A 12,774-nucleotide genomic window follows, 5' to 3' on the forward strand; every position below is an offset into this window, starting at 1 on the left:
TTTCAATTTCATTGTTCTCGGCACATTTTTATTCACGTTCAAATTCCGATCTTCATGGGCTGCTTCTGTCACTTCTGTGTGTACATTTTGTTGAATGAAAGAGAGAGAGAGAGAAAGAGAGAGAGAGAGAGAGAGAGAGAGAGGGAGGGCGTGAGAGAAAGCGATGAAGATCGAGAACGTGAACAAAAAATTTCACGTGAATTTCGGTTCACACTTGAGTTTTGTCCATTTTTAACATTGTTTTTTCCCCATTTTTTCTTCCATTTGGATTTTTCTTCTGAAAATTTCCGTTGCTTAGTGCCAAGGAGAAGATAACGTTACCGGAACCAGGAAAATATGCGACTGGAATTTTGTATTTGGACGAGACAACACACGGCGAGATCGAGAAGGAATTCGAAGCGGTGGCCACAAGCGTTGGATTAACGGTGTTGGGATGGCGTACAGTGCCGACAGATAGTTCGGCTATTGGCCGTGTTGCGCGCAAAAGTGAACCACTGTCGCGCCAAGTATTTTTATGGTCAACCAATGCTGTGCTCACCGAAGACGAATTCATTCGTGCCGTTTTCGTGTTGCGAAAGCGTGCCACCCATGAGATCAGCCATGAAAAGCGACGCTTCTACATCTGTTCGCTATCGCATCGTACCATTGTTTACAAGGGTCTATTCACATCCGATCAACTGTGGAACTATTACATTGATCTGTTGAATCCGGAATTTGATTCGTATTTGGCGCTGGTGCACACACGGTTCAGTACAAACACTTTTCCGTCATGGGAACGTGCGCATCCGTTGCGGTGTTTGGCTCATAACGGTGAAATTAATACGCTGCGCGGCAATGTCAATTTAATGAAAGCTCGTGAAGGTGTGATGCAGAGTGCCAAATATGGTGATGATCTAAAGAAATTGTTCCCGGTCGTTGAGCCAGGTCTTTCCGATTCCGGATCGGCCGATTGTGTACTGGAATTCCTAACGATGGCCGGTGAACGTTCCATGCCCGAAGCAGTGATGACAATGTTCCCGGAAGCCTGGCAAAATGATCGAACAATGCATCAAGAGAAACGTGACTACTATCAATGGGCTGCATGCGTAATGGAACCATGGGATGGTCCAGCTCTTGTTTCATTTACCGATGGACGATACATTGGCGCTGTGCTCGATCGTAATGGTTTGCGACCATCACGGTTTTACATCACCAAAGATAACATTTTGGTCATGGCATCCGAAGTTGGCGTTTATGATGTACATCCCGAACATGTGGTGCTCAAGAGCCGCTTAAAACCTGGACGCATGTTGTTGGTTGACACCCAGGAAAAAAAATTCATTCAAGATGTTGAATTGAAGTCACACATTGCCAAATCCAGACCCCATTCCGAATGGTTAAGGGCTAAGGTACGAATTAGATTTTTAACACACATTTGCTTTTTTCGTTGTCGTCATTTCATTGGAACCGTATTTATCAGAAAGGAAACCAAATAGACAACAATCATTTTTGTTCTTGTTATTTAATCGGATCATTTTTGGTATGCTGTACATTTCCATCATTTCATTTAATACCGAATGAAAAACCATTTTGAATTGGTGCATTTATAGTAAATTGAATTGTTCAATGTGTACGTGCGTTGATCATATTACGAAATGCACACGAATATTCACGTCGTACTAGAAATTTTGACTTTGTTTAGATTTTGGACAAGAGATTGCAATTCAGATATTGAACTTCAGCTTCTGCAGTGTAGTTGGATAATACGCTAATCCTGATGATCAAACCATTCGTGATGATTAATATAATGAATAATCATATAAAATCATTCGATTGGAAATCACTGATTTCAAATCAAGCCATTCAGTTTATTCCAATTCTTCTCTCGTTTAAATCACTTGAGTGCCTCGCTTTGGCGATTCCACCCAAGACATTACGCTTTAAATATAAATAATAAAACTTTGAAAGTTAAAATCAGACCTTGAACTTGAAACGCATTTAAATGAATTTATACAAAGAAATTGCTAGTACGATGGGATTAAGTGTGCATGGTTCCGTTTAAATGTAAATTACGTTAATCGTTTAGAAAACATAATCATCATCATCATACACATTCGATAGTAGTTGTATTCGTTGTACGAAACACCACACAACCACGATCAACATACAAACGATACAAATCAAAAGCGATGATGCCAGCGTATCAAGCGATTCAGACGAAGAGTTGCTAATTTTTGACCAAAACTCATCGAGATCAATATCTAAACAATTCGCGTTTGGTTCAACCAAATGGATTTGCTTGAATTGGAACTTGAATGATTTTTGGGCCAAAAATTTCATATTCCAAAAAATGCTATCGCCGTTTTTATCATTTTTCTGCATAAAAACACATGGAATACAAGGGAAAAAACTTAAACGAAGAAATTAAAGAAAATTCGAAAACGAATAAACGAAGAAGTGAATAAAAAAAACTAAGAACAAAAAATTAATTTTCAAAAGCAACCTGAAAACAAAAAAAAAGCAACGAAAAATCAAGGAAGAAAGCAACTGTGCCACAAATCAACCGAAAATTATGATTGATTTTTTTGATTTGTTTCGTTCAGCAATTGTTTTTTTTTCTTCTTTCTTTTGTTAAAACGAAATGGTTTAATTTTTTTTTCTTTCGTTCATTCAAATTTCGATTCTCAAATGAAACATTTCGGCGATTGTATTTTTTATCATTTTCAAGAACAACAACAACAACAACAAACCTCATTGTTTCTGTCCAATTTTCAATTAATTATTTTTATAACATTTACATTTTCTTATTCATTTGCATTCGAATTGTATGTGGCACGATGGAATTTTATCTTACACAGTCGGTAAGTGAAACAAACATACACGAACGATGGGAAATGTCATCAGAATATTTCGGTGGTTCATATCCTTTTATTTTTTTTTTATCGATATTTTATTTTTTCTAACACATTTTAATAATTTAGTGCTTTTGTTTGATTTTTCTCGTCTTCTACTCATTTGCATGCTGTAAGCGTTGAAGAATTCGCTCTGAATGTGTAGCCGTAGTTGTATTTGCATTTTACATTTGATTTTTATCTATAAATTCTCGTGTTGTACGAAAAGATGAAAATCATAAAAATTTTCGTGTTAATTCACTCATTAACACGCATATGACATGATAATATATGATTCAAATTACAATTTAGTCAATGTGAGTTGAATACTAAAAATAAATCTCGGACTACTGCGGGCGCGCACCACAGCGATTTCATTCGGAAGGCGTGAAAAAGGTGAAGAGAGTGAGGTAGAATTGATGCGAATTTCATTGACGCAGCAAAAGACGGCCGATTCGAAAATCCAAAGAGCGAAGATCACACACTCACACACACACACATTTTACGATGAGTTGATGTGATTCACGTGCGCATCTCGTGCGATTCTTGTTTATTTTGTTTTCTTTTACATTTTTTTTTTTCATTTATTCATTGTATGTCGTTCAATTGCATTTGCAATTACAATTTCGAACTGATTGCGGTTTTCATGAGTTTAGAAGAGAGTGATAATCTTTGAACGTTACGCTTGTTCAATTGTTTGCTCATTCAATCGCTAACTCACTCGTTCGCTCGTTCCTTCGCTCACTTTATTCACTCGCTTGCCCGACACTTCATTCGAGGGGATTTTGTTCAAAAATCACCGAACGAAAACGCTGTGTGCCTCGTTTACGATCCAATTTACGCTTGCGAATGATGTAGCTATGTTCAATTAAAATCACAAATGGAACCACACAAGATTCAAATCTCGGCTCTTGGATTAGCGACGAAATTGAATGAGGTTATTGTGTGTATGTGACGAGAGCAATTTTGTTGCGGGTCAGAGCTAGAATCTTGTTTAATGGGTTTCCTTGGTTGTTTTTTTTTGCTCTCCTTCTTTTTTTGATTGTGCGTAGTTTGAACCCAATATTTGCGCTTTTTCTCCCGATCCATCGATCAAATTCCAGTCTCATTCTAATCGACTCGTATTGTTTTTTTCCCTCTTTCTTTCTCATTTCAATTCGAATTGTGTGTATTCCATTCGAAACAAACCCGATCACAGATCACATTGGAAGACTTGCGACGCCACGATCTCTTGTCAAGCTACACAACAACCGTAGCAGCCGTAAATAACAATAATGTGAATGGAATGGACGAACCACGAGGTATATTCGATCCACGATTGCCACTTTACAATTATACAGCTGAAACGGTGAATATGTTGCTTGTACCGATGATTAAGAACAAAAAGGAAGCGCTTGGTTCAATGGGTAACGATGCACCGTTGGCGTGTTTGTCACGTTTTCAACCTTTACCATACGAATATTTTAAACAACTATTCGCCCAGGTTTGTGATATTTCAAACAAACCAATAGAATATTTTTTTCAGTAAAAAAAAATGGTTTGTAAAACAGAGCATCTTTTAACAGAGCATCTTTTTAAGGTCACAAATCCACCAATCGATCCTTTCAGAGAAAGGATTGTTATGTCATTGCAATGTCCAATTGGACCGGAAGCCAATTTATTGCATCCATCGGCTGAACAAACGCATCGTCTGTGGATTTCGAATCCGATTATCAGCCGCACCGATTTGGCCATTTTGAAGCGGACCAACCACAAGGGCTGGAAATCAAAGGTCATTGACATTACGTTCCCGTATGGTGAAGGAATTGCTGGCTACGATCAGGCGCTGACACGAGTTTGCCGTGAAGGACAGGAAGCCGCTGAAAATAACTATCAAGTGCTGATTTTATCGGATCGTAATGCGGGCAAAGAACGTGCACCATTGTCGGCCCTATTGGCATGTGGTGCCCTGCATCATCATTTGATCGAAACACGAAACCGTATGCGAGTCGCTTTGGTCATTGAAACGGCTGAAATTAGCGAAGTGCATCATGTTTGCGTGATATTGGGCTATGGTGCCGATGCAATTTGCCCATATTTGGCATTTGAATTGGCTGGTGCACTGCGCGACGAAGGTGTTCTCGATCAATGTATCACCGATCAACAAATTTATGCATCGTATGCACAGGTGAGCTGAAGAAATATTCTCAAAATGAAGCGAACGCTCGAAAATCTTTCACCAAATCCAAATTCGACCATTAAATTTTTCCGTGCAATTTTACAGGCTATCGAAACAGGTATTTCAAAAGTGATGGCCAAAATGGGTATCAGTACATTGCAATCGTACAGAGCGGCGCAGATCTTTGAAATCGTCGGTTTGGGCACGGAACTGGTTGATCGATGCTTCCGCGGTACGCAATCGCGTATCGGCGGTGTTACATTGCAAATTATCGCGGCCGAAAATTTGTATCGTCATCAAATGGCTTATGCACGAGAGAAACCCGATCAATACATCCTTCGTAATCCCGGTGTTTACCATTGGCGTAACGGTGGTGAAGGCCACATTAATGCACCCGGCTCAATTGCTAGCTTGCAAGAAGCGGCCATCAATAACAATAAAAATGCATTTGCCCTGTTCCGCGATCAAACGTTGGCCAGTGTCAAACAGTGCACATTGAGAGGTCAATTGGAATTCGTCGATGATCGCGAAAAGATTGATATCAGCGAAGTTGAACCGGCTGCTGAAATTGTTAAACGTTTCGCTACCGGTGCCATGAGTTTTGGTAGTATTTCGCTCGAAGCACACTCCACATTGGCCATTTCGATGAACCGCATCGGTGGCAAAAGTAACACCGGTGAAGGTGGTGAAAATCCAGACAGATACTTGAGTAAGTAGGAACAAATGGTACAGAAGCAAACGTCATTCGTGGCATAAATTGTTGCGAAAAAAAATTAACCATAATGTTCCTTCCCCAAACAGATCAAGATCCACAGAACAACCAACGTTCAGCAATCAAACAAGTTGCATCTGGTCGTTTCGGTGTGACTGCATCCTATTTGGCAAATGCCGATGATTTGCAAATCAAAATGGCGCAAGGTGCCAAGCCAGGTGAAGGTGGTGAATTGCCCGGATACAAAGTCACCAAAGACATTGCTGAGTAAGCCAAAAGAAATTCTCTCAATTGATATTTTGCCTAATGCGATTCCGTTTCACAGCACTCGTCATTCAGTCGCTGGCGTTGGTTTGATCTCACCACCACCACATCACGACATTTACTCGATTGAAGATTTGGCCGAATTGATCTATGATTTGAAGTGTGCCAATCCAAATGCTCGCATCAGCGTTAAATTGGTATCCGAAGTCGGAGTTGGTGTCGTTGCTGCTGGTGTTGCAAAAGTAAGTTCCATTTTTTCAGTTTTTTCTTTCAGTTTTTTTCCGGTTTTGTCACATTTTTATGAAAATGTTTCCAAATTAAAATGAAATTTTATTGAAAATACAAAACAAATGATTGAAATGTTCCAAAATGAAAAATAAAACATGACTCTTCATTCCAACCACGTATCATTTCAACAGGGAAAAGCCGAACACATCACTGTGTCTGGTCACGATGGTGGTACTGGTGCATCATCATGGACTGGTATCAAATCGGCCGGTTTGCCATGGGAGCTTGGTGTGGCTGAAACACATCAAGTGTTAGTGTTAAATAATCTGCGATCCAGGTAATGACTTCCATTTCTATTTGATCCAAATGACCAAAAAAAAAAAAAAAATCTGCTCAACTTTACTCTATATAACTGCACACACATATTCTCGACCTACATATTAGTTCTAATTTCTCAGTTCGGTAAAAAAATATCGTGGCTAAAGTTGTGTTGTATGTGTTGTTCTGGATACGCGCTGCGTGCGGTAGACATTAGTAATCCATTTTTATCATCATTCCAATAACCATTGGTTCAATTGATTCGATGCTAATATTTGGCCATTCTTTCTCTCTCCTCTATCCGCCAAATTTCGCTCACTTCTTTTAGAGTGATCTTGCAAGCTGATGGACAGCTACGAACTGGTTTCGATGTTGTTGTGGCCGCTCTTTTGGGTGCTGATGAATTTGGTTTCAGTACTGCACCGCTCATCGTTATGGGTATGTCAAAGCATTTAATTTAATTCAAACATTTTTGATCAATATTCAATTCAATATCGAAATTTGTCTCTAACATTTTTTTTCTGGTTTCAAAAATTCTTTGCTGCGTTTAGGTTGCACAATGATGCGAAAGTGTCACTTGAACACTTGCCCAGTTGGTATTGCTACGCAAGATCCGGTATTGAGAGAGAAATTTGCCGGCAAACCAGAGCACGTCATCAACTTCTTCTTCTTGTTGGCTGAAGATGTAAGCTTCGTTTTATTTTTATTTGAAAATTTGTTTCTTTTGGAATTTTTTTTTATTCGAATACGACTCGATCATATCGATGAATCCTTGTTTAAGTTAAATTCTTGAATTTTTTTTCCATTAAAATTCCACAAAATGATGAATTAAACATGAATTTCTTCAGATCCGTGAAGTCATGGCCAATTTGGGTATTCGCAAATTCCAAGATTTGATTGGTCGCACCGATTTGCTGCGTGTTAAGAAAGATTTACCGCAAAAAGAGTCAACACTTGATTTCTCGTTGATTCTCAAGAGTGCATTGGATTTGCGGCCAGGCACCAACATTCGCGGTGGTTCGGTCAAACAAGATTTCGGCTTAGAGACACGTGCCGACAACGTTTTGATCGCCAAATCACTTGGTGTGATCAACGGCAACGAGAAACATGTTGATATCGTTTCGGTTATCAACAATGAAGAACGAGCCTACACCAGCACACTCAGCTACACCATTGCATGGTAAGTCAAAAGCCAGTGCATATTTTCTTTCTCAATCAATTGCCAAAATAAAATTAAGATAAGATAAAATAAAATAACTGAATTGATTTCATTCTATAGCAAACATGGTGACAGTCTCCCAGATGGAAGAACCATAAATATTTCGTTGAAAGGATCGGCTGGACAAAGTTTCGGTGCATTTTTGGTTGGCGGCATTACACTTAATTTGGAGGGTGATGCCAACGATTACGTTGGCAAAGGTTTGTGCGGCGGCACAATCATCATTCAACCACCAAAGGAATCGACATTCGAATCACATTTGAATGTTATTGTTGGCAACGTGTGCTTGTACGGTGCTACAAGTGGAAAGGCATATTTCAGAGGCATCGCCGCTGAACGGTTCTGCGTCCGTAATTCAGGTGTGACAGCCGTTGTTGAAGGTGTTGGTGACCACGGTTGTGAATACATGACTGGCGGTATAGTTGTGGTTTTGGGTTTGACCGGCAGAAACTTTGCAGCTGGTATGTCAGGCGGTATTGCATACGTTTATGACACCGATGGATCATTCCGAGGCAAAACAAATGGTGAGCTGATTCTTCCAATTATTTTCGTACGAATTGCATTTTATTTGAAAATTCGGTTTATTCAAAAAAAAATCAATTTCTTCAAAAAATGTCCAATTTTAAAATAATCGATTTTTTCTTACAAAAAAGAGAATTGTTAATTTTTTCACAATTCATCTTTTTTCTACTGAATAAAATGTTGAAGCTTGAATGAGTATTAAAAATCCTCCTCCTTCTTCTCCTTCAATTTCAGCCCAAACGGTTGATTTGTTGTTGTTAGATCAAGACAAGGACAAGGCAGTCGTGAAGGCATTGCTTGAAGAGTTCGTTGAGCACACTGGTTCAGTGATTGCCAAGCAAATCTTGTCAACCTGGCCAGCCGAATGCAAACGATTCGTCAAAGTTTTCCCATTCGAGTATCAGCGTGCATTGAAAGCAATCGAAGAAGAAAAGGCCCAAAAATCGCTGGGTAAATTGATGAAGCAAAACAGTGCCGTTGCATTGCCAAACGGCAAAGCCGAGCCAGCAATTCAAGACATTGAAGAATCCATCCGCGATGAGAAGCTCACTGGAAAATTGGCCGAAAAAGTGTTGGACAAAACTCGTGGTTTTATCAAGTACAAGCGTGAAAAGAGCATGTACCGCGATCCAGAAGAGCGTCAAAAAGACTACGATGAGATTTACAACTTCAAGCACGTTCGCAAGGGATTGAAAACTCAAGCGGCTCGTTGCATGGACTGTGGCATTCCATTCTGTCAATCGAATGTGCACGGTTGCCCGCTCGGCAACATCATTCCAAAATGGAACGATCTTATCTTCCATGGTTCATGGAAGGAAGCACTCGACCAATTGTTGCAAACCAACAATTTCCCTGAGTTCACCGGTCGCGTGTGCCCGGCACCATGCGAAGGCTCATGCGTCCTTGGCATTTCCGAATTGCCGGTAACAATCAAGAACATCGAATGCGCAATCATTGATCATGCATTTGAACAAGGCTGGATCACTCCCAAGGTAAGTTTTAGCAAAGATTTGCTTTGTTAAGATCGTTCTGGGGAAAAATATTTCCTTAAGGTCAGAAATAAATGCAATTTTATGTTGAAAAATTGATTTTCATTCTAAATTAGTCGCTCCAATTCCAAAAATGTTTGTTTTTTTCACTAAAATAATAGATTCCTGAAATTCGTACCGGTAAAAAGGTAGCAATCATTGGTTCAGGACCATCTGGATTGGCAGCTGCTGCACAACTCAACAAGGCCGGCCACACCGTTACGGTGTACGAACGCAACGATCGTGTTGGCGGTCTACTCCAATACGGCATTCCAACCATGAAATTATCCAAAGAAGTGGTAAAACGGCGCGTTGATCTGCTCGCCGCCGAAGGAATCATCTTTAAAACGAACACCTTCATTGGCAAAGATGTGTCTGCCAACGATCTGGTTAAGGACAACGATGCTGTGCTGCTCACTACTGGCGCCACTTGGCCACGTGATTTGCAATTGCCAAAACGTGAGCTAAACGGCATCCACTTTGCAATGGAATTCTTGGAGTCCGGACAAAAGAAACAATTGGGCGGTACCAAAGAGAACATTTCCGCTACCGGAAAAGATGTTCTAGTCATTGGTGGCGGTGACACAGGCTGTGATTGTATTGCAACATCCCTTCGACAAGGTGTAAGTATACCATTTTGACGATATTGAACGATGAAGTTTTGTTATGATCGAAATGGACTAAAAGTACCTATTTTTCTAATAAATTATGATTTCTTGTTGTTGAAATAGGCCAAGTCGATTACATCGTTTGAAATTTTGCCAACTCCACCGCCAAGCCGAGCTGGTGACAACCCATGGCCACAATGGCCAAAAGTGTTCCGTGTTGATTATGGACACGACGAAGTCAAAGGTGAGTGACATTCATCGCAATATTTTGCTTTTAATAAAGCATTTTCATAGGCATTTTCATATCGAATAAATTCGGATTTAAAATATTTGATTTGGTGCAACTTTTTTGGTGGAATCATAAGTTATTTTGATGACTTTAATCTGATGAACTTTTTTATTCGAAATTTTTAATGAAAAAAAAATTTGTTGGGAAGAAAACCATTTCGAAAAAAGAATTTATTCAAAAAAATTGTATGCACTTGTTGAAAAACTATCTAAAAACCCGATTAAAATTTCATTATAGTCAAATTTGGCAAAGATCCTCGCCAATACAGCACAACGACAAAGGAATTCGTTGACGATGGCAACGGTAACATTAAGGGTGTGAACACCATTCAAGTCGAATGGACACAAAGTCCGACCGGGCAATGGAGTATGAAAGAAGTGGCTGGCTCCGAAAAATACTATGCAGCCGACTTGATTCTGCTGGCAATGGGTTTCTTGGGCCCCGAAAAAACCGTTCCAAATGAGCTTGGTCTTGAGCTCGACGCACGTGGCAATGTGAAAGCCGTCAATGGACAATATGGATCATCCAAACCAGGCATTTTCGCTGCTGGAGGTTTGTATTAAAAATTTGATATTTTAACTATTATATTTGGGAATTTTAGTATGGATTTAGTTTTATCCATACTCAAATTCGCACCAAACAATCGAAAAGAACAGATATGGTTTGTTAGAGTGTCATTTTTATGAACAGCCACATGCTAAACAGCTCAATCGCAAGAAAACTAATTTTTTTTTAAAGTGATGGAATTTCTGACAATTTTCAATGATTCAGATTTTTCTTTTAATACTATTTTTTGGAATTTTTTTTTTCTCTCGGTAAAACCAGGTATTTTCGTCATAGTTCTCGTCACTTCTTACCAAATTTCAAACCATTTTTCAAGTTCATAAACTTTCTGTTGTTTCACTTTTCTTCAACTGTTCGTCGTTTTTCGCCTAATTTTAAACGAATCTCCGCAATTTCAGATTGTCGACGAGGTCAATCATTGGTTGTATGGGCTATAACCGAAGGACGTCAAGCGGCGCGCCAAGTAGACACATATTTGAGTGGAGTGCAGAGCAAGCTGCCGGGGCCAGGTGGTGTCATTGACTATTGGTCAGCAGCCGCATAAACGCCGATACACAAATGCACACACACACACACACAAATACCCACACGCAGTCAATTCTATGAAATAAAATGATACAAAACTAATTGTACACTATAAATACGCAGCAGAGTATTTATTTTAACCTGAAAAAAGGAGAAAATCAATCGCAAAACACACAGATATATAATATATTTTACAAAAGAGAAAAACAACAACAATAGCAAGAACAGAAAAAAAAAACGAATTGCGAAGGGAAGAGATTATCAGGGATGATAAGTTTTACGTGGAAATTTGGACTTATAATTTAGTTTGTGATATTTATGTAAGGAAAACAAAAACAACCCTCTCCCCGCTCTTTTTGTTTATTTTTTTTTTTTAACATACAATATTTCCATTCAGTATATCATTAAACTCTCTCTCTCTCTCTCTTCTTCATATTATCAATTGTACTCTTCTTTTTGAATTGGTTTTTCTTCCTTTTCCTCCCGTTTGCTCGATTTTCCCCATCGCAACAAAGAGCGACCAGAATTTCGCTGATTCTGATCATGTTCAGAGTATTCGCAAATTTCTCATTTTTAGCTTCTCTAAGAGAGAAGTTCACTTTTGCATGGGAATTTAAATTAAAATTCGTTTTTAATTAAACACAACACAACACCACATCATTTCATTTTCGAAATGTTTATGCAAATGGCAACGCAGGCTAGTAAATTGAAACGAAAATAAATAAGATATAATATATAACAAGTTGGAATATTATTAGAAATATGGCGAGTTCACATACAAAAACAACAACAAAAAAAAGTATAAAAATCTATCCAAATATTAACTAAAAAGAAAATTAAATACACAAATTGCATGAATCCTGTTTAATTGTGCTGTCGGTAGAAACAAATAACGCCGATCAAATTGCTTCAATTAAAATTTTTAGTGTCAATATTGCAAAAAAAAACAACAACAAGCAAGCATTCATAGGTTTAAAGAATAACCGAAAAAAACATAAAAAAAGAAGAAAAAAAAAAAAAAATCAAATGCTCACGCACTTTGTGTGAGCTGATGGAAATTTTACCAAGAGAAATCAAACAAAAATACAAAATTTTCATTATTATTGTATTTAAAGAGTTAATTGTTGTTAAAAGAAAATTTAAACTATTAATCGATACACGTCTCTAAGTTCATTAAGTAATCGGATGCAAAGAAACAAAAACAAAAAAATCTTTTGAAAGAGAACAACAAATTGTGAAAAGTCGAATAAAAATTAAAATAAATGAAATTCAGACTGGTTTCAACTGAAATAAAATGTCAATTCAATTTTTATGCCAACGGATAGTTTTTATTTTTAATTTTTTCTACTTTTCCAAACACAAAGTACGAACTCCGATCTCACTCCGGCATGTAGTGCGATATTATTTTAGTTTTATTCGAGACGAGATTCTTGGAGAAAAAAGAAAATTCATCTCTTGTCATCAAATTT

The 12,774-nt window shown here is 38.4% G+C and overlaps 1 protein-coding gene across 5 annotated transcripts in view; it reads left to right on the forward strand.

Moving 5' to 3' along the window:
• LOC129575880 (uncharacterized) overlaps nt 1-12,141 on the forward strand; it is a 33,960-nt gene extending 21,819 nt beyond the window's left edge. For 3 of the 5 annotated variants that reach the window (XM_055460053.1, XM_055460055.1, XM_055460054.1), the window contains exons 4-19: nt 299-1,388; nt 4,069-4,353; nt 4,450-5,037; nt 5,134-5,737; nt 5,830-6,007; nt 6,066-6,246; nt 6,424-6,569; nt 6,879-6,988; nt 7,102-7,235; nt 7,399-7,730; nt 7,830-8,293; nt 8,526-9,283; nt 9,442-9,942; nt 10,051-10,171; nt 10,454-10,768; nt 11,179-12,141. In XM_055460053.1, the coding sequence (XP_055316028.1) occupies nt 299-1,388; nt 4,069-4,353; nt 4,450-5,037; nt 5,134-5,737; nt 5,830-6,007; nt 6,066-6,246; nt 6,424-6,569; nt 6,879-6,988; nt 7,102-7,235; nt 7,399-7,730; nt 7,830-8,293; nt 8,526-9,283; nt 9,442-9,942; nt 10,051-10,171; nt 10,454-10,768; nt 11,179-11,324 (5,953 nt within the window). In that variant the 3' untranslated portion in view covers nt 11,325-12,141. Of the gene's footprint in view, nt 1-298; nt 1,389-1,501; nt 2,841-4,068; nt 4,354-4,449; nt 5,038-5,133; nt 5,738-5,829; nt 6,008-6,065; nt 6,247-6,423; nt 6,574-6,878; nt 6,989-7,101; nt 7,236-7,398; nt 7,731-7,829; nt 8,294-8,525; nt 9,284-9,441; nt 9,943-10,050; nt 10,172-10,453; nt 10,769-11,178 lie in introns of those variants that run through there. The other 2 variants (XM_055460056.1, XM_055460057.1) reach the window with 2 other exon arrangements.
• Nucleotides 12,142-12,774: the final 633 nt, after the last annotated feature.

The sequence above is a fragment of the Sitodiplosis mosellana genome, unplaced genomic scaffold (genome assembly GCF_009176505.1).
Source record: "Sitodiplosis mosellana isolate CC-2019 unplaced genomic scaffold, AAFC_SMos_1.0 Smas_scaffold_6170, whole genome shotgun sequence".
Classification (NCBI taxonomy): domain Eukaryota; kingdom Metazoa; phylum Arthropoda; class Insecta; order Diptera; family Cecidomyiidae; genus Sitodiplosis; species Sitodiplosis mosellana.